The 23,948-nt window shown below is 26.0% G+C and overlaps 14 protein-coding genes across 14 annotated transcripts; 6 read left to right on the top strand and 8 right to left on the bottom strand.

Annotated features, from left to right (window-relative positions):
- Window positions 1-358: 358 nt before the first annotated feature.
- T552_02793 (hypothetical protein) lies at window positions 359-1,222 on the bottom strand. Its single transcript, XM_018371322.1, has 3 exons — window positions 1,139-1,222; window positions 834-1,084; window positions 359-791 (listed from the first exon to the last, which is right to left on the bottom strand). The coding sequence occupies exons 1-3, from the start codon at window positions 1,176-1,178 to the stop codon at window positions 387-389; spliced, it is 696 nt and encodes a 231-aa protein (XP_018225127.1). The 5' UTR covers window positions 1,179-1,222; the 3' UTR covers window positions 359-386.
- A 140-nt stretch (window positions 1,223-1,362) lies between these two features.
- On the top strand, window positions 1,363-2,918 carry T552_02792 (hypothetical protein; the record flags this gene model as incomplete). The annotated part of the gene is made up of 5 exons (XM_018371321.1): window positions 1,363-1,446; window positions 1,618-1,778; window positions 1,829-2,089; window positions 2,137-2,432; window positions 2,479-2,918. The coding sequence occupies 5 exons, from the start codon at window positions 1,363-1,365 to the stop codon at window positions 2,916-2,918; spliced, it is 1,242 nt and encodes a 413-aa protein (XP_018225126.1).
- Window positions 2,919-3,311: 393 nt separating this feature from the next.
- On the top strand, window positions 3,312-4,005 carry T552_02791 (hypothetical protein). The gene is made up of 4 exons (XM_018371320.1): window positions 3,312-3,483; window positions 3,526-3,664; window positions 3,711-3,737; window positions 3,784-4,005. Exons 1-4 carry the CDS (start codon window positions 3,358-3,360, stop codon window positions 3,957-3,959), a joined length of 468 nt encoding a protein of 155 aa, XP_018225125.1. The 5' UTR covers window positions 3,312-3,357; the 3' UTR covers window positions 3,960-4,005.
- Window positions 4,006-4,573: 568 nt separating this feature from the next.
- Window positions 4,574-5,617, bottom strand: T552_02790 (hypothetical protein). The gene is made up of 6 exons (XM_018371319.1): window positions 5,532-5,617; window positions 5,255-5,489; window positions 5,089-5,204; window positions 4,926-5,042; window positions 4,796-4,878; window positions 4,574-4,748 (listed from the first exon to the last, which is right to left on the bottom strand). The coding sequence occupies exons 1-6, from the start codon at window positions 5,569-5,571 to the stop codon at window positions 4,620-4,622; spliced, it is 720 nt and encodes a 239-aa protein (XP_018225124.1). The 5' UTR covers window positions 5,572-5,617; the 3' UTR covers window positions 4,574-4,619.
- T552_02789 (holo-[acyl-carrier-protein] synthase) lies at window positions 5,604-6,200 on the top strand. Its single transcript, XM_018371318.1, has 4 exons — window positions 5,604-5,822; window positions 5,873-5,961; window positions 6,009-6,130; window positions 6,174-6,200. Exons 1-3 carry the CDS (start codon window positions 5,650-5,652, stop codon window positions 6,110-6,112), a joined length of 366 nt encoding a protein of 121 aa, XP_018225123.1. The 5' UTR covers window positions 5,604-5,649; the 3' UTR covers window positions 6,113-6,130; window positions 6,174-6,200.
- A 307-nt stretch (window positions 6,201-6,507) lies between these two features.
- On the bottom strand, window positions 6,508-8,080 carry T552_02788 (hypothetical protein). The gene is made up of 3 exons (XM_018371317.1): window positions 7,968-8,080; window positions 7,868-7,923; window positions 6,508-7,825 (listed from the first exon to the last, which is right to left on the bottom strand). The coding sequence occupies exons 1-3, from the start codon at window positions 8,035-8,037 to the stop codon at window positions 6,551-6,553; spliced, it is 1,401 nt and encodes a 466-aa protein (XP_018225122.1). The 5' UTR covers window positions 8,038-8,080; the 3' UTR covers window positions 6,508-6,550.
- Window positions 8,081-8,845: 765 nt separating this feature from the next.
- T552_02787 (hypothetical protein) lies at window positions 8,846-9,614 on the bottom strand. The gene is made up of 5 exons (XM_018371316.1): window positions 9,425-9,614; window positions 9,262-9,384; window positions 9,137-9,220; window positions 8,999-9,094; window positions 8,846-8,954 (listed from the first exon to the last, which is right to left on the bottom strand). The coding sequence occupies exons 1-5, from the start codon at window positions 9,566-9,568 to the stop codon at window positions 8,862-8,864; spliced, it is 540 nt and encodes a 179-aa protein (XP_018225121.1). The 5' UTR covers window positions 9,569-9,614; the 3' UTR covers window positions 8,846-8,861.
- A 68-nt stretch (window positions 9,615-9,682) lies between these two features.
- Window positions 9,683-11,245, bottom strand: T552_02786 (hypothetical protein). The gene is made up of 7 exons (XM_018371315.1): window positions 11,214-11,245; window positions 11,085-11,162; window positions 10,731-11,042; window positions 10,595-10,684; window positions 10,329-10,548; window positions 10,003-10,283; window positions 9,683-9,959 (listed from the first exon to the last, which is right to left on the bottom strand). Exons 2-7 carry the CDS (start codon window positions 11,153-11,155, stop codon window positions 9,728-9,730), a joined length of 1,206 nt encoding a protein of 401 aa, XP_018225120.1. The 5' UTR covers window positions 11,156-11,162; window positions 11,214-11,245; the 3' UTR covers window positions 9,683-9,727.
- A 436-nt stretch (window positions 11,246-11,681) lies between these two features.
- T552_02785 (hypothetical protein) lies at window positions 11,682-12,884 on the bottom strand. Its single transcript, XM_018371314.1, has 5 exons — window positions 12,645-12,884; window positions 12,532-12,602; window positions 12,421-12,485; window positions 12,259-12,371; window positions 11,682-12,209 (listed from the first exon to the last, which is right to left on the bottom strand). Exons 1-5 carry the CDS (start codon window positions 12,837-12,839, stop codon window positions 11,721-11,723), a joined length of 933 nt encoding a protein of 310 aa, XP_018225119.1. The 5' UTR covers window positions 12,840-12,884; the 3' UTR covers window positions 11,682-11,720.
- Window positions 12,885-12,916: 32 nt separating this feature from the next.
- T552_02784 (hypothetical protein) lies at window positions 12,917-15,227 on the top strand. The gene is made up of 11 exons (XM_018371313.1): window positions 12,917-13,043; window positions 13,092-13,216; window positions 13,262-13,314; window positions 13,356-13,504; window positions 13,548-13,733; window positions 13,776-14,197; window positions 14,241-14,361; window positions 14,403-14,580; window positions 14,625-14,668; window positions 14,714-14,977; window positions 15,025-15,227. The coding sequence occupies exons 1-11, from the start codon at window positions 12,963-12,965 to the stop codon at window positions 15,178-15,180; spliced, it is 1,779 nt and encodes a 592-aa protein (XP_018225118.1). The 5' UTR covers window positions 12,917-12,962; the 3' UTR covers window positions 15,181-15,227.
- A 543-nt stretch (window positions 15,228-15,770) lies between these two features.
- On the bottom strand, window positions 15,771-17,412 carry T552_02783 (hypothetical protein; the record flags this gene model as incomplete). Its single annotated transcript, XM_018371312.1, has 9 exons — window positions 15,771-15,834; window positions 15,876-16,041; window positions 16,088-16,356; window positions 16,400-16,512; window positions 16,558-16,656; window positions 16,701-16,775; window positions 16,820-16,892; window positions 16,940-17,227; window positions 17,282-17,412. 9 exons carry the CDS (start codon window positions 17,410-17,412, stop codon window positions 15,771-15,773), a joined length of 1,278 nt encoding a protein of 425 aa, XP_018225117.1.
- Window positions 17,413-17,706: 294 nt separating this feature from the next.
- On the top strand, window positions 17,707-18,865 carry T552_02782 (hypothetical protein). Its single transcript, XM_018371311.1, has 5 exons — window positions 17,707-17,952; window positions 18,001-18,120; window positions 18,161-18,385; window positions 18,428-18,513; window positions 18,569-18,865. The coding sequence occupies exons 2-5, from the start codon at window positions 18,018-18,020 to the stop codon at window positions 18,818-18,820; spliced, it is 666 nt and encodes a 221-aa protein (XP_018225116.1). The 5' UTR covers window positions 17,707-17,952; window positions 18,001-18,017; the 3' UTR covers window positions 18,821-18,865.
- A 129-nt stretch (window positions 18,866-18,994) lies between these two features.
- On the top strand, window positions 18,995-21,888 carry T552_02781 (hypothetical protein). The gene has a single exon (XM_018371310.1). It carries the CDS (start codon window positions 19,041-19,043, stop codon window positions 21,843-21,845), a length of 2,805 nt encoding a protein of 934 aa, XP_018225115.1. The 5' UTR covers window positions 18,995-19,040; the 3' UTR covers window positions 21,846-21,888.
- A 27-nt stretch (window positions 21,889-21,915) lies between these two features.
- On the bottom strand, window positions 21,916-23,857 carry T552_02780 (hypothetical protein). Its single transcript, XM_018371309.1, has 8 exons — window positions 23,734-23,857; window positions 23,591-23,686; window positions 23,460-23,536; window positions 23,201-23,420; window positions 22,955-23,157; window positions 22,141-22,910; window positions 22,018-22,099; window positions 21,916-21,971 (listed from the first exon to the last, which is right to left on the bottom strand). Exons 1-8 carry the CDS (start codon window positions 23,809-23,811, stop codon window positions 21,947-21,949), a joined length of 1,551 nt encoding a protein of 516 aa, XP_018225114.1. The 5' UTR covers window positions 23,812-23,857; the 3' UTR covers window positions 21,916-21,946.
- Window positions 23,858-23,948: the final 91 nt, after the last annotated feature.

The following is a 23,948-nucleotide window of genomic DNA, read 5'->3' as shown; positions in this document are numbered from 1 at the left end:
AAATATGTATTTAAGGTGTTTTTATTATAATTGGTCTTAAAAACAATTCATTTATAGTAATATTATTTTTAATAAAATAATAATTTAATAAAGTGAAAAAATCCTTAATTCAAAACAAATATATCAAAAAATTCTATCTTATATATAAACTGTAAATGATCTTTATTAAATTTAAGAAAAATCTAAGGGTCCATTTTCTAAACTTTAACAAAAAATCCTTAATTTTAATTTATATGATTAGAATTTTATAAAGGTCTAACTACTTCAAAACAAAATAATATATCTAAAATTTAAATGCATCATCCGATATTGTTGGTAATAATATATTTTTAAGCAAATAAAAGTATAAAAACACAAATATATGTATATATATTTCATATATTAAATCAATTATATGCAGAATATTTATCTTTCTTTTTAAGACTGCGTGTTTTACAGGTATCACTACAAAACCATTTTCCATTAGGCGGCGCTTTTAAACCAACACAGCCGTAATGAAACCACTCAAAAACGCATTCACTATCATCGCATGCAATCATTTCCCCATAACTTATTTGCTGACAAAAACAATATACCTGAGAATCATCGTTATCATTGCTAATAGAATCTGGATCAGAATCAGACATACGAATCGATAACGCACGTCTTTTTCTTGGAATAACTAATGTTCTAGATTCTGAGGTTAATGTATAAAATGGAGGATATATATTTTTGGTAGTTTCTGGGGCTATTTGACCATCTAAATGTAAACGTTTTATTTCATTATCTAGTCGTCGTAGATGTCTCTGTAACTAAAAAAGTTTAATAAAAATATATAGATTCCTTCTCTCTACAAGATCTAAACTTTTCCTAGAAAGAAAGAGTTTTTCTTCTTGAATTTTAATAGCATAGATAAAATCTGCTTGAATCTTCGGAATATATTGAGCTTCTTTTGGATTAACAACTAAAGAACCAAACGAACGTATATGTTTATGAATGGAATTATCTCTGGTACATATACGTTTATGGATTTTCTGAAATTTAAGCTCTTTAGATTTTAACTCGTCATAAATATGCGCTATTTCGGAAGGAAGGTTATCTAAACCTTTAAAAGTTGAAAAATTAATAAAAAGATAAGATTCTAGGTAATTATTCATACTATTAAGATATTCCAGGAGAACAAAAGCAGCATCTTCCATATGTTTATTTTTCTTAATATTATATTGAATGTTTTAAGATTTGGACGACCGAAAGACTTTTTAATTATATTACAACTATAAAAAAAAGTTAATATATAAAATCTATCAAAGCATATGTTATAAGCATAAATAATACATATATTAAATCATTAAGTCATTTATATTTTAAAAAAGTGTTGACGTCATGTTAAATAATACAGAGACGTTTTCAACAAAGTCTTTGGAAAAGCCTCAAATTATTTTTAAGACAGGCCGGCCAAAATTGAGAGTAAGTTAATATTTATTTCTTCTTTTTTAACTATTTTATAGGGTATATATATATATATTAATTTTTTTTAAAAAGTAACAAAAATAGTATCATATCATCATGAAGAAGAAATAGGGAATTTTCATTTTGTAAATTAATTTTTTTGTCATTTATTTCTATTAAATTTAATAGGGAGAAGGCCACCCAATGAAGCCCCATCGACTTACTTTAACAAATCATCTTGTTCTTGGTTATGGTTTGCATAAGTATATGAACATTTATCGTCCACGAAGAGCTACTGATGAAGAACTGGAGCAATTCCATTCTTCAGAATACATTGATTTTTTAAAGAGGTAATGATTTAGTAGTCGATCTATATATGTCATGATTAATAATTGCGTAGAGTAACACCAGAAAATGCATCAACTTTTTCAGATATTTCTATGAAATTCAATATGGGCCAAGATTGCCCTATTTTTGACGGCGTTTATGATTTTTGTAGTATTTATGCAGGTGCAAGCCTAGACGCTGCACGAAAGTTAAGTCAAAATCAAACAGATATCGCAATTAATTGGAGCGGAGGTTTACATCATGCGAAAAAATTCGAAGCTAGCGGATTTTGCTATGTAAATGATATTGTTTTGGCGATTTTATCTCTATTAAGGTAAAAAACCTAATACAAGTGAAATCATGCCAATACAATTTATAAAGATATCATCCTCGAGTATTATATATTGATATTGATATTCATCACGGAGATGGCGTACAAGAAGCATTTTATTTGACCGATAGAGTTATGACAGTATCTTTTCATAAATATAATGCAAACGTTGTATCACCTGATAAAAGCTTTTTTCCTGGAACAGGATATTATAATGAAATAGGCTCAGGAAAGGGCAAATATTATTCACTTAATATACCACTAAGAGATGGGATTGATGATCAAAGCTATGTAATGCTTTTTCGTGCAATATTAGAGCCAGTAATAAATTCGTATCGACCAACAGGTAATACTAGACTAAATTATTTTTATAAAAAGATAATTTTGGAAAGCGGTTGTCCTACAGTGTGGGGCAGACTCTTTAGGGTGTGATCGTTTAGGCCAATTTAATTTAAGTATTAGAGGGCATGGACAATGTGTAGAATTCATTAAATCATTCGGTTTACCTTTACTCGTATTAGGCGGTGGTGGATATACAATACGAAACGTTGCACGATGTTGGGCTTATGAAACAGGAATTTGTCTAGACGCAGAGCTTCCGGATACTTTACCATCTGAAACTCCATATATTGATTATTTTGCACCTGATTATACACTTCATCCAAAAATTACTAGTCGAGTTGAAAACAAAAACAATCGAAAATATTTAGAAAATTTACGAATGCATACAATTGAACAGCTTCGTTATCTTAACAGCGCTCCTTCAGTTATGATGCAAGAAATTCCTAACTCACTATTCACTGAAGACGGAGATATTAATACTAATCATTAAAATCTAAAATATTAAAAACTGCATTGAATTTAACATTTTGTATATAAATTAGAAATTTATTAAGGAAATATAATATTAGCCTTTAATTTTTTCGATTTTAAATATTAATCTATTTTTAGCTTTTGGGAAAAATTATTAATATATAGTATAAATTTGTAATTTTATCTATATTACACAATATAATTTCTTTAATATAAAGATATTCTATATTTTCATATAAACATTAAGAAAGATATATTAATCTACAAAAATTGTCAAAAAAGATCATTTTAATATATATACACTATATTATTATTTAGGGTTAGCTAGCTCAGTGATTAGCGATAAATTCATATTTTAAAAAATTAGGCGCGTATTCGTGTTATTACCAAGAATTGATTTTTTAATATTAGACATCAGTTTTCCAAAATTTTTTAGAATTATTTTATTTGACTAAGCTATGATATTGAATGCGTGGATTGTGTTGTTTCTCACACCATTTCTTCACATTGTTGCATCAGCTCCGGAGCACAGCCAAAGAGATAAAATGATTATATGCGGCTCTGGATATTTTGATCCTAAAAAAGTACATTGTCATTACGCGTTTTTTTTTTCTAAAATGCTATAGTACACGTGTTTTGATGGTCTTGCATGTCCAATTATTGGAGTCGCATTTTTAAGATGCGGCAATGCATGTTATTCACCTCTGCTTTATCATTGCACTGAAGGTAAACTTTTTCAAGGAGCAGAACCTCCAGAAAAACAGCGTAATAGTAGCATATATACTGTCAATTATACTAATATATTGTCTAGTTCCACAAAAACAAGTGGTTAGCACTAGTATGTGATAATTTAAAGTATTGAGATTATTTTAATAGTAATTTAGCTACATCGACATTAGTATTTCCTACTACTGATAAGTCGATTCAAACTCCATGGAAGCCATCCTTTAATGATAGGACAGAAAAAAAGAAGGGCAGTGCAAATCACGATATGACTACTTTCAGTATCTTCGGTACTTTATGCATTATTAGCATTATTAGTTTTATTTTAGCTTTTTAAACTTGCATTTTTTATTATTTATATAAATATTTTTTAGAGTAGTTTTAGTTTTTTTATTTAGTAATTTATTAGAATATATTTTTTATTTCTGCATTTTTTTTAAATTCTATTAGGTTCTTAAATAGTATTCAAGAATTGCATAAGCATTATGATTTAAAAGTGTTGTTTCGTCTGGTTTAGTTATAATATTATAAATATTGAAAAATATCCAAATAATTATGATTCTAAAGTTTTACTTATATTTATATTTAAAATCTGTAATTAAAATTGTGCATTTTATCACATTTTAATAATTACTTTATTATTTTTTGGTAGTATTTAATATTAAGTTCTTTTCTAAACAATACATTAAAATAATTTATAAAGTAAAATTTAGTTAATTAAACAATATATAATTTTTACTGCGAAAAAACATTATAAATAATTTAAAAAGAAAATATCTGGGATATCACTACGTCTTGTATATATATATATCAAGTCTATATTACTAAAAATTAATATTTTAAAATATTCATTTCATTATCTCGAAAATTATATATACGTACTTTAAAAATTTAAAACAATAAATTTTAAATTTATACATTAATTCCAGAAATTGTAGTAGTATATGATTTTAAAACCTAAATCTACAGATATAACAAACAAAACAATTCATTATTTTCAAGAATGGTTTATAACAACATCCGAGTTTCGAATAATATTGTCCATTAATCTATAAATCTTTTTACACCCAGATAATGCCAAAGAAATTAGATGCTCAAACTTTTCCATATGAATACGTGTTTCTGTCTATCAATAATAAATACTTTTTTAAAAATATAATAAAAATAAATAACCTGTAAAAAAACAATATTATCTGAAGCACCAAGAACAGCAACTGTACACCATGAAATACTATTTTCTTCTATAGTATTAAGATCTATAATCCGTAAACCTTTTTTTTAATTAATATAAAATATTAATTACCTAAAAGAGGTTCAGTATCAGTACATCCAACTGTACTAGCAGAAACATAATTATACATAGGAATACTAGCATTAATTAAAGCTAATGAAACAGCATTGATACAGGTCTGTAATATTCCTTAAAATAACAATTAATAATACAAAAATAAAAACATGTTCTCAACCTCCATCTTGTGTTAAAACTTGAATATATATATTGATTTCACTTCGAGGATGAAGACCAGTTTGAATAGCTTTTTCAAATACTTTTTGTATACAAGAAACATGTTCTTGAATTTGCCTATATAAATATAAAATTAATATCAAAAAAAATCAAAAAAAAAAACTTACTTATCTAATTTTGTTCTTTTTTTCCTTTCAACTGTACTGAATGCTGCAACACTAATATCTACTGTAATATGTTCTCGATCAAGAAACGCTTTTCCTATTGTTATTGGTTGAATCGGTCCATGAACCATACAAATCACTCTAGTATTTCCTTGTTCAACATAGGAACTACCATCTGCAAAAGTATTAAAGCCAACTTTGGCTACAAACCGTCTTAATTCATTCCATCGTCGACCATCTAGAATAAATTAATATATTAAATACGATTACATATTTTTACCTATACGAAACCCTTCCGGGGATAAAATCTCTAATGTCATCTATTTAATTAGTTTTATATTTTTTTAATAAATAAATTAGTCGTAAAAATTATATTTTGATAAATAATTAAAATCATTATGATTCATGGTATTGGAATAGATATAATCCAAATAAGTAGAATGATTAAGATTCTTGATCGGAGAAAAAGATTTATGGAAAAAATATGTCAAAGAATATTAAGATATGATGAACAAGAGATAATACCTAATTTAAAAAATAAAAAAGAGTTTGCTCTTTGGATATGTACAAAGTTTATAAAAAGAGTAATAGGGTTTTTAAAGAGAAATAATTGTATAATAGATGGGCAGCAAAAGAAGCAGCTTTTAAAGCAGTAAATTTTCAGCAAAAATTAAAGTGGAAAGATATAAAAATATGTAAATATAAAAATAGTAAAGAATTTTTTTTTTTAATAAAATACTATTTAAAATGTCATTAGATCAACCATATATTCAGTTATGGAGCGAAGGAAAGCCGACGAAAGAAATGAAATTATCAATTAGTCATGATGGTGATTATGTTATTGCTTTTGTTGCATGGTAAAATAGCATATTGACTAATGTATATTTTCTATTTTATTTTTTAATTATTTAATGCCCATTAGCCAAGCACTACGTCTCTGATGGCATTATCAGATTGCAGTGACGTAAATATAATTTTCTAACAAGTTTTGAAGATAATTTTAATGTGCTGCAAAATATGGGTGAAAAAAAGAACTCTTTTAAGAGAATAAGAGTAATACAGGATCGATTGTCCTTAAAGGCCCGTTAAGGCTTAACTTCGGTAGTATAATACTCTTACATATTTAAACATACATCAAAAGCAAAGTAATCAATAATAAATGTATGTATACATCTCTATTCTTCCAATTTCTAGTATTAATTTACATAACCATGATACATATATCATAAAAACATATTTAATTATACTTAAAAGATTTTGTTATATTCATATAATACTCGAGTAATTATAAATTATTCCTTACCAACCGGTTTTGGAAAATTCATCAATTTCTATTTTACTAGGAAATTTCATCGGTAAAAATGTAACTCTATCATTCCAAATAGTTGCTAATAATGCACCTCCAACAAATTTTGGCGCGAATTGCATATCAATTGGACCGATATTTTTATTTTTATCTGTATCAGGTCCATATATAAGGCCAATTGGTGATACTACTGAGACATTATTTGTCATTAAAACCGCATCCAAGTATACTTGAAAAGATGCCAAATATGACCTTTTTTCAAAACAAAGAACAAGACGTTCAGATGAAGAATCAAGAACAAAATTAGATATTGGCTCAGGTTTATTAAATTCAGATTGCAAGGTAATAACTGTCGGAATTTTTCTACTAATAGGTGGCGTATCCGCTAATATTGCTGGAGAGACATATGCAATTTCAATTGTAGAAGATCCCAAGACATGATAAAATAATGTTTTATCATCATGTGCCCAAATTAATTTATCTACTTCAGAAGTAGAAATATAAAGCGGTGGAGAAAATCTTAGACCTGGTCCTGAATTTAAACATGAAAATATTTCTATAGAGTTTTCCGTGCCTAAGGCTACAAAACAATGCGACCCAGAACTAGTGAGCGCTATTTTAAAACATCTCGAAAAGCTTATTCTTTGAGCTTGAAAAAATATCAGATCATATACCCATGCACCTTTTGATGTAGTAATAAAAATTTGTCTGCCTGTCTGAGAAAATGAGAGATCTGTTATAGATCCACATGGAAATTCGGAAAAATAAGAAGGCTTTACTAGAGTAAGTTGTTTAGAATAAGCTTTAATTCTATTGGACGTGGATGTAATGCTTAAATCTAATGTCCATAAAACTAGTTGACCATTATCATACCCCACAATCAGCCTGTTTTGATTTGAAAACGCTAAACAAGTAATTGATGTAAACGGTGGACTAGAAAGATGATATTTAAAGTAAGAATTGTTTCTAAAATCGTAAATATAAATCATTCCTTTTAAATGTGAAAGTGCAATGATCGGTATTACTTTGTGCCATGCAATATGGGTTATAAGAACCGGTGTATTACTTTTAAGTTTTTTATCAGATCGAAGCCAAAGATCAAGTGGTGTTTGAGGAATTATTTGTAAAGTTTGAAAAATTATTTTAAATAATTGAAATATTTCACCGATATATAAATTATTAGTTTTTTTCTTAGAAATATTTTCCTTTTTATATGGCTGATTAATATCAAGTAATAAAGGTAAAGATAAAACAGGAAAAATCATAATCTATAATTATTAATAAAAAATAACTTATAACACAAAATTTACTTCAGAATTACTTAGTTCCTGCAATCCTTTCAAATCATTAGATGACATCAAAGTGACTAATTTCTGTTAATTTGATTTTTTACTATAAAAAAATATATACTTAGTTTTCCATTCAATTCTGCTACTGTTATTCCAGAACAAAGACACGCTTCTTTAAGTTTATTTTTCATTTTATTAGCTCTTTTTAAATATTATTTATTTTATAAATAAAATAATTTTTTATAATTACAAATAATGACAAATTTATATTTTATTTTAAAGAATATTTATAAAAAATTATTTTATTTATAAAATAAATATTAATTTAATTCTATTAATAATAGACATTATTAATTTAACATTTTATATTATATAAAAAATAATAAATAATTTATAAATCTTTGATGAATTAAATTATATTTAAGATATCAATAATTTCAACGCGTAAATATATTTTCCAAATAAATTGATTTCAAATAATTCATTTTAATTATTATATTAACATTAAATTTTTATAGACTAACATGTATTAAAATATAACAGTAAAATTAATAATTTGTAAATAACAATTTAAGTTAATTTAACACAAGTTTAGCAAAAATATAATATATTTATAATATTCTAGAATTAAATAATTTTTAAATGAAAGGATTAATAGTAGATATAAAATATATTGGCTATTTTTAATCAAATGAAATAATACTTTTTTCATATATATTTCATAAAATAAAATTATAAAAATATACTATTACATTTACAAAAACATAATATTATGAAATATTTAATATTAAATAACATTTTTTATTTCATAAACCAATATCAAATACAAAATTATCAATTTTTAAAACATTGAATAATTTACAAAAAAAATTAACTAAAATAAAATAAAATACACAACGAAGATTATGCATTGATTTTTTATAAATATATTTCAAATTTATCTAAAAACATATGATAAACCAATAATATTATATATTATAATATACATATAAGAATAAACTAATATTTAAAATCCCTAAATAACAGATTTCATTGCCATGGAACTTATTATTATCTTAATAACTTCTGATAAATTATCATATTTTTCATTTTCATTTAATTTATAATTCTTAAAAAATATTATTTTTAAAATTTTTAATTAATATTTTTAACCTTATAAATTTTTGTCATATCACGTATCTTTTCAATATTAGAATCATTGGGTTCTATTTCCGTTCCATTTATTATTTTTTTAAGCTCTTCTTCAGCCTTTATAATAATTAATAAAAATAAAATATAAATACGTTCTACTTGTTCTTTTTTACCACCAATTTTAATAACAATAAGATTTTCTGTTTTATCAGTTATACCAAATTTTTCAAAAGCATCAGTAATCTATCTACAATTAATTGTATTTTAATATTAGAATATTATACGTTTAATGTAGATGATAATGAATAGATTATTTCAGAATAAATGTTTTTAGTTCTTAGCTCATTCTCTTTACAATTTCTAATAGAATTATGTACTGCTGCCAAAATTTGATAAAATGAAATTATCTAATAATAATGTTAATGTATTTTTGTGTTTTAAGCTTACAGTTGAAGCATCAATAAAAGTGTATTGAAAACCAAGATTTCCAGACACAACCAAATTTTTTATATAGTGTAAATTTTTAATATTAATATAGAGTGCTATATGAACATGTTCTGATGGATAATTAGGAAGTTTAAAAGTATACATTAAGAATAAATTAAACGATAAAAATTTCAAATCTATAAAATAATTTATCATGGAATGAAACAAAATCAAAACAAATGTCTTAAAATAGAATTATTAAGTGTATAGCATTAATTTTTCACTTTTAATAATATATAAATTAAATATATATGTATTAACATCCTATAAATTAGTATTAATAATAGAAAGACAGTCTATAGCATCATGAAAATCATCATCATCAGAGACTTTTTGAGTAAAAAAAGATGACGGAGATGATACTTTCATCTGTGAAGTATGAAATACTTTATCAGATTCAAAAGATTCGTTACAATCATTTGAAGGTTTTCTTTTTTCAGATATTGTAATAATATTCTCAATTTGCTTTTTAATATCTTCAGGTGTTGTCCAATTTCTATAGAAACTCAGTAATTTCTCAACATAATATAAATATATACATTTTTGTCTTCAAAATATAATCATTTGTTTCTGTTTTTTCAAAAAATCTCGGAATCCATTTCTCACCTTTAGCTTCACGCAATCTCTGTTCTTCACGTTGAAGATCCTCAATAGCAGATTTAGCTTCTGTTGCAGTATCTTGATCATTACGAATAATTGCATCAATAACTTTGCTCCATAATTTTCGGGATTCACGATCTTCTTGCTCATATTCCGGTCTAACAATTGGTTGGGTATATGTAGAATTTGTAGCGTCAAATAATACTACTCTCTTTCCAGTCTTTTTCTGTAAGTATATAGAGACTAAATTACAAAGATAGAAAACCTTAACATTTTTAATGGTCATTTCCTCATCCCATTTTCCCGAAATTTCATATAAAACTTCTCCATTACTTTCATATTTGATTTTTCCTAATATTACATTGTAAGTTCCTGATAAAAATCCTTTTGTTTTAAATTCGATATCAGCAATAAGATCATTTTTATTACATTTAATATAACTATGGTCACCAAGTTCAAACCTTAATCGCCCAAATAATATCCCTCTATTAAAAAATTAAATAATAATAATAATAAACTAGAACCAAAAACCTTGCATACATATTTGGTTGTGTAAGAATATATTCCTCGTTCCTATTAATAAATGTCAAAATGGCTTTTCCTTCCATAATTGTTCCTGCACTTTATATAATGAGATATTAGCAATACATGTTAATATCATTTCTACCTATTTCCCAAAAATTTAGATCTAGGCTTCAAAACTCCATCTATTCTAACATTGTTTTCAGGGCTCATATAAAAATATGCAGAAATAGGTGGATGATGGCTGACTTGTTCCGCAATATATAAGGCCTCAGATTTGTCTGGGAATTCCCATTTGCAAGTAAAATGTTCACCAAGAATAGGATTTAATGGCTTTTTAACTGATCTTGGCCGAATATGCCATCCACTAAGATAAAATCTACAAATTCCAATAAAACGCTCAATAGGATCATCAATGAAAGGAATATCTAAAAGAAGCTCTGGATGACACATAAAACTAAAAAATAAGGTACAAATAAATATAAGATCTTAAATATACTTTGTAATCCGTTCAAGCATACTTTTTGGCTCAAGAACAAACGTAGGTAAAGTTATCTTTGAAAGGTCCATTCCAGGCCTGATATCTATTTAAATATTTTACTGAGATGTAAAAAATTTAATACAATACTTTAACTGACTAATAATGCCAAGTATAATATTCTTTAATTAAATTATTAATATATAGATATTACAAAAAAATACGTACTGTCCCTTCTCTCCCTAAATTCTCTGAGTCATGATCTTCTTTATCTATAAAGGCTTAGTATATTCTATAAAAAATACTTTTAAAACCTTTTTTTTTATGTTTAAACGTGGTGTGTTTTGACAACAAAATGTCATTCATCTCACTATCTTAAACTATATCAAGGAATAACAACCCTATACATATAAGACAAGTTTATTATTCTTCTAAATGAATTTATCAAATTTTTTTGCTTTTATCAAAAAAACTTGGGTGATTTGCAATACTTTATAGTGTCGAATTAACTTTTAAATAGATAATATAAAAAAAATTATATTATTAGAAATGATCATAAACCATATATATTGCTAATATTTCCAATAGCTTTTTTGTATAAGAAACAAATTGTAATATATTTTTATATTATTAAAAATCATTTAAATATCATCCAAATTATATATTATTATCAAACCAAGAACGAAAATAAATACAAGAATTAGTAGATAAGTTTTTTTCTTTAGAATAAGTGTTATCTAGTGAACAAAAATCACATGCAGATTCCGTAGATTCATAAATATCTTTATAAGTGGGTTTACGTAAAGCTTTAAATGCAGTGCCGTTTAAACAATATTCAATTTTCCTATCATAAACAAGAACATTTAATAAACTTACAACATCCGATAATTCAAGGTCTACTTCTGTTATTCCACTATTTTTAAGCCAAGAATGAATTTGCTGGGCAGTCAAATATCCAGAATATGATGGTGGAAATAAACCATCTGAGGATTTTGGATAGGAATGTGACAATATATATCTATATAAAGCACCTTGCAATCGTTCTATAAATTCTAAATCCATTTCTTGATCTGTAAACCATGGCCCACCAGTGAGCTCAATCGATGGAACTAAATCATAAATCATAAATATTTTCCGTGTTGGATTCTATAAAAATAATAATAAAAAACACTATTAATAATATCCAATTTCTTACTTTAACTGATTTAACCGCTTTAATTAACTGTTTTGATTCTAAACTTTTTAATGCCCTATTTAAAACCGTCGTATGCAAATTCGTTTTAATTTTTATAGTTCTACTCCATATTCCTAATAAATATAAATTCAACTAAAATTTTCACATAAACCATTTTTTAACCATCATTGTTCGCATCCTTTATATAATTAAATACCATTGCTTCATCTCCATCCATTGTAGAAATTCTATCATACTAGATTAAAACCATTAAAAACATGAATTCAAATATACTTTTTCGCCTCCTCTTTTTGCACCGCTTTATATACCAATTGATTTCCTTGCACAAATGCATCTATCAACCTCTATTCTCTTCAGAAACCCCTATAAATCTTCTCATATAATACCTTCCCAAGAAGTTCATTAATTATCTTCTCCAATTCCTCAATACTTTTATTTTTAAGCATATTCTGAATATCATCTTGTGTAACACATTTAGGTAGAAATTCAAGACATCCCTTATAAACTTGTTTAGCATATGATGAAAGTTCAAAATAATCTGCCATTTCTAATAGAGGAGATCTCCCCTCATTAGTCTTCATCTTAACCTCTATCTTAACATTTAATTAATTTTTTTAACTTTTTTTAAGATATTTTCTCGAAAAATCTTAACTTTTAAGAAAATATCTTAAAATATTTAGATTTTTTAAGAGAAATAGTTAAGAATGGTTGACACAATACGGGAGAAAGCTAATGCTCTTTTTTCTAAGAAAGAATATAATGAAGCTATTAAATTATATACAGAAGTAATTAACATGAAAATAATTAAGAAAAATAAAGTTAAAATATATTAGGCAATTGTAATAGAACCAAAGAATCATTTACTTTATTCGAATAGATCAGCATGCTATGCGTCTCTTAAGGACTTTGATAAAGCACTTGAAGATGCAGTTAAGTGCATAGAAATTAAACCGGAGTGGTAAATTTGATGTTGAATAAAAAAGAGGAATTCAAAGGAATCCAGGGCAAAAGGATGGTCTAGAAAAGGAGCAGCATTGCATGGAAAAGGAGAATATGGTTTTGTGTTAAAATTTAGCGAATTTTATTTATATGTATAGAGGAAGCTAAAACAGCGTATGAAGAAGGGTTAAAAATAGAACCAGAAAATCAGCAACTTAAAACAGGGTTAAGAGAAGTGGAATTTTCAGTTTCTAAAGGATGTTCGGAAGGATTTCAAAATAAGGATCCATTTGCACATATAGCATCAGTTATAAATTAATAATTTTTGATTAGAGTTAATTTTATTATAGAAATTAAAGGATCCTATGCTTTTTTCAAAAATGGCGTCGAATCCAAAGACTATAAGTCTTTTATCAGATTTAGAATTTATGACAAAACTAAGAAATTTGCAAGAGAATCCTAAAAATATTATTCAAGAACTAAGTGATCCACGTATGACATTACTTCTTCCTTTACTTCTGGGGATAGATTTAGATGTATTATTTTTTTAAAAGTTTTATTTTTAATAATTTATAAAGGCACCTAACAATGTTAATGGAAGCGCAAAAAGTACAGATTCATCACCTTTAGAAGATGTTATGGAAGTGAATGAGGAACCTGTTTCAAAATCAAAAGCATCTCAGGAACCCAAGCTAGAGACTATACCAGAAATGGAGTCAACGTCTGTGGATGAAGATGAAGAGACTAGAATTAAAAGAGAAAATAAAGAAAAGGCAGAAAAAGAAAAATGTCTTGGGAACGAATGCTATAAAGCACGCGAATTTAAGGAATCAATTCAGCATTATCTTGCTGCATGGGATCTTTTTAAAGATATCAGTTATTTAACTAATTGTTCTGCAGCATATTATGAAGATGGTAATTACGAAGAGTGTATTAAATGTTGCGAGGAAGCCATTGCATATGGGAGAGAGGTCCTTGCCGATTTTAAACTAATTTCTAGGTTTATTATAATTTTTTAATATATATTTTTTTAATATTTCTAGGGCCTTTGGAAGAATTGGCTCAGCATATATGAAACAAGAAAAATATGAATTAGCTATTAAGAATTTTAATTGTTCTCTTACAGAATACCGGACACCAGATATTCTTAAAAAGCTTAGAGAGGTTTTTTAAACATTTGAATTGAATATTTCTAAATATAATAGGCTGAAAAAATCAAAAATGAAAAAGATAGATTAGCATATATTGATCTTAATAAAGCTGATGAAGCGAGAGAAGAAGGAAATAGACTCTTTAAGCAAGGCGATTTTTCCAATGCAATAAAAATGTATACCGAAATGATAAAAAGGTCGCCAGATGATCCTAGGGGCTATGGAAACAGAGGTAATGATATATTTATTTTGTTTTTAAATATTAACATACTTAAGCTGCTGCATATATCAAAGTTATGAGTCTATATGAAGCTCTTAAGGTATTTTGATAATTATTTTATATTTGTAAATGGCTAAATAATAAGGACTGCGATAAAGCAATTTCACTTGATCCTTATTTCACAAAAGCTTATATTCGTAAAGCTTCCTGTTATTATACCATGAAGGAATTCAACAAATGCATTGATACATGTCATGCAGCAACCAAAGCAGATGAAGAAGGTAACAATAAAGGTTTACATGCGAAAGAAATTGAGCTTCAATTGCAAAAATGTATGTCTGCTATGCATGCTCAACGTGAAAATGAAACAGAGGAAGAAACAATACAACGCATTCAAGGTGATCCTGAAGTAAGTTTAGGAATATATAGTATATATTTAATCTTATTTATTTCTAGGTTGTTGCTATTTTACAAGACCCTATAATGCAAAGTATTTTAACTCAAGCTCGCGAAAATCCGTCAGCTTTAGAAGAACATATGAAAAATCCTCAAGTTGCAAAAAAAATACAGAAGCTTATACAATCAGGTGTTATTAAAGTTACAAGAAGATAATTCTTCATAATAATTATTTTTTGTCTATTTTATATTAAAGATTTAACTCTACAATTTAAATATAACATTATATAGTTAAATATACCATTTTTCTATGATAACAATTTTTTGACAATTTGTGAGTACAATTTTATGTATTAACAGATTGAATAAAATTTTGAAAATTAGATTTCTTTTTTATTCCATAATTCTAACCAATGCTGGATTTTCCTATTAATACTAATCTTTAAAAAACTATAACTTAAAGAATAAAATTTAAAATATACAATTATTATCAAAATTTTTAAAATATTGTAACAAATATGCTATACTAATTACATTATTATCCAAAATTATCATATAATACAACTCCAATATTTATTTGAGCTTATAAATAATAAAATAAAGTTAATATTTCGTATTTTTCAATAATAATAATCTAAAATAAATTAATATTAAACATAATATCCACTTTCCAAAAAATATTTTATTTTTTTATAAACTATATAGTATATAACATTTTATAGCCACTTCATAGTTAAAACCCATTTTAATTTTTTTTAGTAATTATAAAATTTAAAGTCTGTTATAAAAATATTAATATTCTCATTTTAATTACAAGTTTTCACAATATCATTTGATGATATTTGTCCAAAAAGACTCGAAAATAAATTGCTTTTTATTTTAGCATAAAATATAAAAAATAATTAATATACTCTATTTTTTCTTCAATCCATATATTAACAGGATTTGGTGTCATAAAATTCTGTATTTTTTCATGAACATGATAGCGCAACCTACGGCCTTTTGATGCTTTGGTATCTATATTATTTTTTTGCTTTTTTTGCTTTAAAAATGCCCAACGCAGCCCTTGATTATTTCCTAAATTTGGTTTAAATTATTATTTAATTGAATTTATAAACACAACCTGAGTCTACCATTCTCTTACTAATTAAATTGAACAACAATGCTTGATAAAAATCAGTATCATCAAAGCGTTCTTTGTTTTTAGGTTGCTTTTTCTCAGTTCTATCAATATATGTTGCTTCTAATAATTTTTCTTTATTTGTCATGTTTCTTTGAATTAAATCCAAAACATTTTGATTTAATGAATTAAATTTGTTTAAAGATAAAACAGAAGTAACCTTTACTTTATCAGACCACTTAAGTAAAGTTTCGTTTTGCCATGTTAAAATCCTATATATTGTAAAATTAAAGAATTTATATTTATATTATTTACTGTTTATCTAAATTTAAAACATCATCACATAAGGTTTCAAGAGAACTTTTGCTAATATCCTTGTTTCTTTCTACAGCACATTCAACATCAATTTTGTCCATTTCCATCAACATCTATTTGAGTTAAATATAAATATCCTTTTTTTTATTAAGTATTACTTTTCGTATTTCTGACAAACATTCAATTAAAGAATTAGTTTCATTTTCTGCATTTTTAACAAATTCTTTATTTTCCTCCAATTCATTAATCTTATATTCCTATTTCTAAATAAATTTAAATTTAAAAATAACTATTATAATACTATTGAAAGAGAATTCACTGCAACAAGAGCCTTCTGTAACCTTATTCTCGCATCAAGAAGACAATCATACATTTTCTTTTAATTAGTCTATATTATATTATTATATATATTATTCTTACTAATTGTCTTTGAATATGTTCTCCCTTTTCAATCTCTATTGAGTTCATTTTTGCTATTTCTTGAACAAAATTTCTATTAAAATATATCTCTTTCTAAAAATAAACTATTTATCCCCTTACTTTTCTTCATTTTCAATAAATGATTTTAATTCTTTTCTTCTCTTTTTTTCTGATTCCTCATCAATAATATCATCAGAAAATTCACTCAAATTAGCTTCTTGATGAGATAAATCTTCATCTAAACCTATTGAACTTGATATTTCTTCATCTTTATCTGATATTTCATTATATTTTATCTTATCGTCCAACCTATCATAATCATCTTCATATATATCCTTTAAATTCGCTTTTTTTCCAATATATTTCTCATCTTCTAATATCAAATCATCATCCCTTATTCTTTTCTTTCTATTAAACATATATAATCAATCTCCTATTCCCTTCTTTCTTTAAATATTATACCCAACTGTCAAATAATGTTCACGTCCTGTATATGATTCATCTGAACTTGTAATACTATCCGACCAGCAATTCTCATCAATAATATCTTCTGGATCTAGTGTATCTAGACATTTAAACATAAGAACTCCCATATATATATAGATAGATAGATTTAGATTTAAATACCAATAATCTTTGGATTCTTAAGATCATAAAACTGAGAATTAAGCTTATTTTTACCCCGGTTTTCTAGAAAACATAAGAATACTTAATAAATTATAGACTTAAGGTTAATATTAACTAGTTTTTCTATATATTTTATGCACCATTCTTAATATTTTTTTAATGTCGTCTACGAACTTTAAGATAAAGTTAAGAAATATTTTAATGAAGGTTAAATATAATAAGAATGATCAATTAAACTAACTAACATTTCTATAGTACTTATGATCTATATACTGAAGAGAATAGGAGTTAAGAGAAATTTTTATATGAATAGATTAGTATACAGAAGTATTTCTGTAGAAAAAAATCTTAATTGAATAATTTATAGTTATTTTGATAGGAAATCTCAAAAAAAGAAGTATTTGAGAGGGTTTATGGACTTCCAAAGAGATCTAAAATAAGGGGAGTTGATAAGGTGATTGCAGTAGCATCAGCAAAGGGAGGAGTAGGAAAATCAACGATATCAGGTATTTTATATAAGATTAGTGAAATATTTTTGAGGATTAAGAGATTAGCAAATTTGGCTATTGCGATGGGAATTTTAGGGAAGAAAATAGGTCTTTTGGATGCAGATTTATTTGGACCATCTATACCAAAAATGTATAATTTAACAGAAAAACCAGAATTATCAAAGGGTAATTTAGATAAGGATTAAATAATTGTTTAAAATAATAGGGAATAAATTTATTCCTTTGGTAAATTATGGTGTTAAAACTATGTCAATGGGTTTTTTTATTGACAAAGATTCACCAGTTGTTTGGAGAGGATTAATGGTAATGAAAGCTTTACAACAGTTGATATATGATGTAGATTGGGGGGAATTGGATTTACTTGTTATTGATATGCCACCAGGAACAGGGGATACACAGCTTACAATAACTCAACATGTTATTTTAGATGGTATTTTTAATTTATTTTAATATAACAATATCTAAAATTTAGGCGTAATTATTGTATCTACACCTCAAGATGTTGCTTTGATCGATGCAATTAGATGTATTAATATGTTTCGAAAAATGAATGTTAACGTATGTATAAAAACATTTATACAATATATATATATTGAAACATTTTTTATAACAGATCCTTGGTATTGTTAAAAATATGAGCGTATTTATTTGTCCAAATTGTAATTACAGCTCACATATTTTTGGAATTGATAAACTTGATAATATTGCAAAGAATATGGATATCGAAGTTCTTGCTGATATTCCATTACATAAAAAAATTATGCAAGATTGTGAAAATGGTTATCCAACTGTTGCTGCTGAGCCAAATGTTCCTCAATCTCTACCTTTTAGAAAATTGGCTGATATTATTTGGAAAAAAATATAACATTATTTATTTATTGATTTATTCATTCATTCATTTCTTTTATTTATGTCATAATCATATTTAATTACTTCTTATAAATATACATGTATATAATTCTTATAAATTATATTCTATCTACTTACTACTACTTTTTAGAAGGTCTTAATATTTTTAATTTTAACGATCTACTATAAAATATTTTTATCTAAAATTTTGCTTTAAAGCTATTATTAAGTTTTATATGATTCAAGAAAGCCCTTCAAAAGGGTTAATTAGGAAAATTACAAATAGAACATGTATAAAATTTGTTGAGTCGAAGCATAGGATATCATATACATATATTATTTGGAGATATTATTCATGTTTTAATGATATAAAACAAGAAAATACATTTAAGAATGATTATATACATGAAGACAAGAAATTAATTGAAAAGAAAGACATATTTAGAAAACCAGAAATTAAAATACGACAAAAAATGATTGAAAAATATGGTATAATACAGAACCAAGAGTCAGTTAATCAAAATACATCAAAAAACAAGAAATATAAAGAGAAAAGTTATATGGATGATATGATAAATATAGAAAAGAATATATTTAATATATCTTTTAAAGATATTTCACCGGGAGATCTTGTTGAAATAAGAAAATCAGAATATGGAATTCTTGGGATAGTAATTCAAAAAGCAGCGCCAACGGATGATGGATTTAACGTTCTTTTAAGTAACAGGAAAGTTATTCATTGTAAACCTGGGGATATATTATTTTTAATACCATCATTTTTCAAAAATTTTTCTAATATAGAATTATCAAATTTGAAAATAATAAATGGATATATATCTTTTAACAATCCGGATTTTCAGAACATAATAAGGTCTCTTAGATATTTTAAATTAAAATCGCAATATTTTTATAAAAAATTTTTGACTAAATTTGATAATCTTTATCAGCGATTACATCATCCAAATCCTGATCAACATACATATATCAATATTTTAGATCTTTGTCGTTCAGAATACAAGATATCGAAACCAAACTTTATACATTTATATGCAATACATACATTATTAGCAAATGATCCTTGTCATTATGTATTAGATTCTCGTAATCAATTATATTTAAATAGATATGAGGTTCGTCCTAAAATAGAAGTAGAGATGATAAAAAATGTATCACATTGGATTCGAGTTAAATCACCAGAATTTCTACGCTTTATAGAAAAAGCATCTAATATTATTGAAATATACCGTGAGAAAAAGATGCATAATATGCAAGATACAATTCTACCTAGAAAATATGCTTTTTCAGAAACGGATGTATTGTTTATAAAATTCATAAGACAATATTTTTTAGAAAGAAGACAATTTCAAAATTCTATATATCTTTCTTTGATTCCACAAATCCTTAAAGCTACAAAAATGTATAATAGCGTCATGGATAGAGAAAATGCTTTATTGTTTATGGAAGAAATAGGTGCATGGGCACCTTGGGAAAATTATGCTAGATTTGACAGAAATCTTTCTCTTCCTGGTCTTGGCACTTCTATAGTTATGGATATATTATTCAAGAAAATAACAGACAAGTCGAATTTATCATCAGATCAACTTAAAAATTTTTCATTGAAAGATAGTTTTGAGAATTTAAGACATGATTTCGGCCAGCTTCCTGTATATGTGATAGATGATTCTGATGCTACTGAATTAGATGATGGTATTTCAATAGAAAAAAAAAGCAACGATGAAACATGGTTACACATTCATATAGCGGACCCTGGTGCATTTGTTTCACCTAATTCTGATATTTCGAACTTTGCTTCAAATTTAGTAGCAACAGTTTTTACTCCCGAAAAAAGATATCATATGCTACCACATCCTTTAACTTCATCACTTTTTTCTTTAGATTCACCATTAAAAAAGCATTCAGTTCTTACATTTAGTGCAAAGCTTGACAAGAATGGAAAAATTTTGGACTTTAAAATATCTCCTGCATACATTTCTAATATTAAAAAATTATCATATGATGACATAGATAATGATGTTTTTGATGTTTCATTAAAAAATATATCTTACTGTTTTTCGACAGAATTCCCTAATACTTTGGATATTCAATCAATTAAACAGAAAAAGGATCAAATGAGCTCTTTAGATAAGATATCTATACATGACATTTATAATATTTCTCTTCTTCGTCTACAATATAGAATTTCACGTGGTTTTTGGCAATATTCTACAACATCAGCTAATATTAAAGTACAATATTCAAAACCTTATCATATATCTATAAATGATAGTCCTCAATTTTTTCAAAATTATCCAAGTATTAGAAATATTGCATTTGATTTGTTAGATTCTCCATCACGAGTAATGGTATCTGAAATAATGATCTTAGCAGGAGAAATAGCAGCAAAATTTTGTGTTGAAAGAAAATTACCAGTTCCTTTTCGATCTCAAGATATAATCTCAAACCATGAATGTCGTTATAAATATAATCAAATACTTGAAAGAAGAAATTTTGCAACAGGAAGACTAAGCCTTAAGGATGGAATGGAATTAATTAATTACACCGGACCAACAATAATTTCTACATCACCTAGTCCTCATTTATCATTAGCTATAGATCATTATATTCAAGCAACATCTCCCTTACGACGTTATTGTGATTTAGTTACTCATTGGCAAATTCAAGCATCTCTTAAGGGAAAAGGAAATAACGAAATGCCATTTTCTAAAGAATATCTGGATTCTTCCTTGCTACTATGGTTTTTTAAAGAAAAAACTTCAAAAAATTTTGGAAAATTAACTACAAAATTATGGGTTTGCATATTATTATTAAGAATAGGTTTAGATAAGCTTTCGCCCTTTCATGCATGGGTATGTTCTACGCAAGATAGAAAGCTACTGGTAACTGGAATAATTAAAGAACTTGGTGTTAATTGCAAAATTAATAGTAAAAAACATTATAATAATAATCCAGGAGACTTGATACAAATAAAAATTACACAAATAGATTTAGTGGATAAAGTAATTTATGCATATCAAATATAAAGGGATCAAATTTACTAAAACATTTAAATTTCAGAGTTATATTCAAACAATTTATGAAAAATATAAAAACTGCTACTATTTATAATTGTACATATATAATATTAATGCTCCAAGAGTCTTAAGTTTCTATAATTCTATGAGAAAAATGATAATAAATAAGTAAAATAGCAACCCTGTAACTACAGTATTCTCGAGTATAGATCCATTTGGAATATCAATACTTTGGCCATCACCTGCTACAATGATAACTGTGCCTATTTTATAATTAGGTAAATTCTATAGATTTTTTAACTACCTTTTAAAACAACATTTTTTCCTAAAGTGATAGCACCAGTCATGGTAAGATGATCTAATTCAATGATTTTTGGAATATATGGAATCCGCTTTTGAAAATCACTAACTTTTTTAAAATGACTTCCTAATTTTATGAGCGGAACTCCTCCAAAACGAGTTTCATCCATAGTAAGTTGACCATGTTGCAAAGAGTAAAGATCCGACTTAACTAGAAAAAGATCTGAACATGTTTTAACAGGCAAAAAACGACTGCGTGGAACATTAATTCCAAGAGAGTTCCCGAAATAATGAATTGCAGATCCAATCGCTGTTTCAAGTTGTATAACTCTTATGTCACTATCTCCTTTAACATCAGATGAAATAATTTTATAGTTTGGAATAATTTCTAATGCTAATTCATTATTTTCAAGAACTCGCTTAATTGAAGATAAATCAAGCCAGATATTATTGGTGTTAAAATACTTGAATTTTTCTATAGATTTAAATTCCTCTACATGTTGTGGAGGTACTTGGGCTATTTCAAGAAGACGAATAGTACCCTCATAATCAATAATCGTTCCACCTTTAACATCTGCTTTCGTTTTGTCTGTTAATTCCATTATATACTCGGATTTATTATCAATCATATATTGTAAAATATTTAAATCAACAACTGCTCCAAGATTATCAATATTTGATACAAATAATATCTCTTTTCCCCGTGAAAGCAATTTCTCAAGTAAACCACTGTTTGAAAGTGCTTTAAACAAATCTCCATGACCAGGTGGATACCTTAAACATTAAATATACATAATTATATAATATAATATATTAACCATTCATAAATATACGAATCATATGTTCGAGGAATAGGCAATAAAGATTCCTTACTTATACGAGGATATCTAGACTGATTAAACGTAATAATATCAACATTCAATCCTGTATATTTTTTAATAATTCTACTAGTGTCTTCATCCGTATTAAATGAATTCATAAGAACCAATGGAACATTAACATTATATTTTTCATTCAAATACTAATTATACATTAAAAATATATCTATAATCCTATTAATTTACCTCTACTTGTCTAACACTAAGATCAAGAAATGTATGTCCCTCTCGAACCTCAATAATACTTTTTGGTCCAACACATCCCATAGTTGTACCAAGTCCTCCATTAAGCTTAAGAACAACTAGCTTATCAAGAAGCATTCTTGCTGAATTTATATCCGCTTCTTTAATACTTTTATACTCTAATACTTGCTCATTATTAGGTATTTTTATTCTGTCCCATTGTCTACACAATAAATAGATTTTTACTAAAGAAAATACATACAAAGTCTTCTTCTTCATTTTATTCTGTAAATATCTATTAAAAAGTGAAAAGAAGTTATCCATTTCCATTTTAAAAAACTATTAATTATTGTTATTTATTTTTACTTCATAATTAACTAAAAATTAATGAACCTTTTGACGTTCTTCATCTTTAACTGTTGCTAACAACTTGTCAAGCTCATTTCTCATAGAACTTGATGAAATATTAATAGATGTTTCTTCAAATTCCTAATAAATTAACTCTAAATTTTTAATTTAATTAATTTTATATTAACCATTGATAAGATTCTTTTATGTGCCAATTCTTTATATTTTCCAAGTACACTTGTATTATAAAATTGAACGTCTTCCATACTTTCTTAATAATATTTTTTAATACGCTTAAGATAGGTTTTAAAATATTTAGTAGGTATATTTAAAGAGAGTTAAAAGATAGAATATATAATAGTTAAAGTATATTATATAGATGAGAAGTTTTTTTTTGAAAGAA

Source organism: Pneumocystis carinii (assembly GCF_001477545.1).
Source record: "Pneumocystis carinii B80 chromosome Unknown supercont1.12, whole genome shotgun sequence".
NCBI classification, from domain to species: Eukaryota; Fungi; Ascomycota; class Pneumocystomycetes; order Pneumocystales; family Pneumocystaceae; genus Pneumocystis; species Pneumocystis carinii.
The sequence above is the reverse complement of the archived record's forward strand: the minus strand, read 5'-3'. Positions and strand labels throughout refer to the sequence as shown.

Coding starts and splice junctions, on each gene's coding strand:
- T552_02793 (XM_018371322.1), bottom strand. CDS start 1,178: ATGGAAGATGCTGCTTTTGTTCTCCTGGAATATCTTAATA. Junction 1,085..1,138: donor TCTCCTGGAATATCTTAATA/GTATGAATAATT, acceptor CAACTTTTAAAG/GTTTAGATAACCTTCCTTCC. Junction 792..833: donor CTAGGAAAAGTTTAGATCTT/GTAGAGAGAAGG, acceptor AAACTTTTTTAG/TTACAGAGACATCTACGACG.
- T552_02791 (XM_018371320.1), top strand. CDS start 3,358: ATGATATTGAATGCGTGGATTGTGTTGTTTCTCACACCATTTCTTCAC. Junction 3,484..3,525: donor GATATTTTGATCCTAAAAAA/GTACATTGTCAT, acceptor AAAATGCTATAG/TACACGTGTTTTGATGGTCT. Junction 3,665..3,710: donor AGAACCTCCAGAAAAACAGC/GTAATAGTAGCA, acceptor TATATTGTCTAG/TTCCACAAAAACAAGTGGTT.
- T552_02790 (XM_018371319.1), bottom strand. CDS start 5,571: ATGACATTAGAGATTTTATCCCCGGAAGGGTTTCGTATAG. Junction 5,490..5,531: donor CCCGGAAGGGTTTCGTATAG/GTAAAAATATGT, acceptor AATTTATTCTAG/ATGGTCGACGATGGAATGAA. Junction 4,749..4,795: donor ATAATATTGTTTTTTTACAG/GTTATTTATTTT, acceptor TATTATTGATAG/ACAGAAACACGTATTCATAT.
- T552_02789 (XM_018371318.1), top strand. CDS start 5,650: ATGATTCATGGTATTGGAATAGATATAATCCAAATAAGTAGAATGATT. Junction 5,823..5,872: donor GCTCTTTGGATATGTACAAA/GTTTATAAAAAG, acceptor ATTGTATAATAG/ATGGGCAGCAAAAGAAGCAG. Junction 5,962..6,008: donor AATATGTAAATATAAAAATA/GTAAAGAATTTT, acceptor AAATGTCATTAG/ATCAACCATATATTCAGTTA.
- T552_02788 (XM_018371317.1), bottom strand. CDS start 8,037: ATGAAAAATAAACTTAAAGAAGCGTGTCTTTGTTCTGGAATAACAGTA. Junction 7,924..7,967: donor AGAATTGAATGGAAAACTAA/GTATATATTTTT, acceptor AACAGAAATTAG/TCACTTTGATGTCATCTAAT. Junction 7,826..7,867: donor AGGAACTAAGTAATTCTGAA/GTAAATTTTGTG, acceptor TAATAATTATAG/ATTATGATTTTTCCTGTTTT.
- T552_02787 (XM_018371316.1), bottom strand. CDS start 9,568: ATGTATACTTTTAAACTTCCTAATTATCCATCAGAACATGTTCATATA. Junction 9,221..9,261: donor CATTATCATCTACATTAAAC/GTATAATATTCT, acceptor AATTGTAGATAG/ATTACTGATGCTTTTGAAAA. Junction 8,955..8,998: donor ATATGACAAAAATTTATAAG/GTTAAAAATATT, acceptor ATATTTTTTAAG/AATTATAAATTAAATGAAAA.
- T552_02786 (XM_018371315.1), bottom strand. CDS start 11,155: ATGGACCTTTCAAAGATAACTTTACCTACGTTTGTTCTTGAGCCAAAA. Junction 10,549..10,594: donor CAACCAAATATGTATGCAAG/GTTTTTGGTTCT, acceptor ATTTTTTAATAG/AGGGATATTATTTGGGCGAT. Junction 10,284..10,328: donor TGACCATTAAAAATGTTAAG/GTTTTCTATCTT, acceptor TTACAGAAAAAG/ACTGGAAAGAGAGTAGTATT.
- T552_02785 (XM_018371314.1), bottom strand. CDS start 12,839: ATGAAGACTAATGAGGGGAGATCTCCTCTATTAGAAATGGCAGATTAT. Junction 12,486..12,531: donor CAAAAAGAGGAGGCGAAAAA/GTATATTTGAAT, acceptor CTAGTATGATAG/AATTTCTACAATGGATGGAG. Junction 12,210..12,258: donor AAGCGGTTAAATCAGTTAAA/GTAAGAAATTGG, acceptor TTATTTTTATAG/AATCCAACACGGAAAATATT.
- T552_02784 (XM_018371313.1), top strand. CDS start 12,963: ATGGTTGACACAATACGGGAGAAAGCTAATGCTCTTTTTTCTAAGAAA. Junction 13,505..13,547: donor CATTTGCACATATAGCATCA/GTTATAAATTAA, acceptor ATTTTATTATAG/AAATTAAAGGATCCTATGCT. Junction 14,581..14,624: donor TAGGGGCTATGGAAACAGAG/GTAATGATATAT, acceptor AACATACTTAAG/CTGCTGCATATATCAAAGTT.
- T552_02782 (XM_018371311.1), top strand. CDS start 18,018: ATGGGAATTTTAGGGAAGAAAATAGGTCTTTTGGATGCAGATTTATTT. Junction 18,121..18,160: donor AAAACCAGAATTATCAAAGG/GTAATTTAGATA, acceptor TTAAAATAATAG/GGAATAAATTTATTCCTTTG. Junction 18,386..18,427: donor TCAACATGTTATTTTAGATG/GTATTTTTAATT, acceptor TCTAAAATTTAG/GCGTAATTATTGTATCTACA.
- T552_02781 (XM_018371310.1), top strand. CDS start 19,041: ATGATTCAAGAAAGCCCTTCAAAAGGGTTAATTAGGAAAATTACAAAT.
- T552_02780 (XM_018371309.1), bottom strand. CDS start 23,811: ATGGAAGACGTTCAATTTTATAATACAAGTGTACTTGGAAAATATAAA. Junction 23,537..23,590: donor AAGATGAAGAACGTCAAAAG/GTTCATTAATTT, acceptor AATAATTAATAG/TTTTTTAAAATGGAAATGGA. Junction 22,100..22,140: donor AAAAAATGTTGTTTTAAAAG/GTAGTTAAAAAA, acceptor ATTATAAAATAG/GCACAGTTATCATTGTAGCA.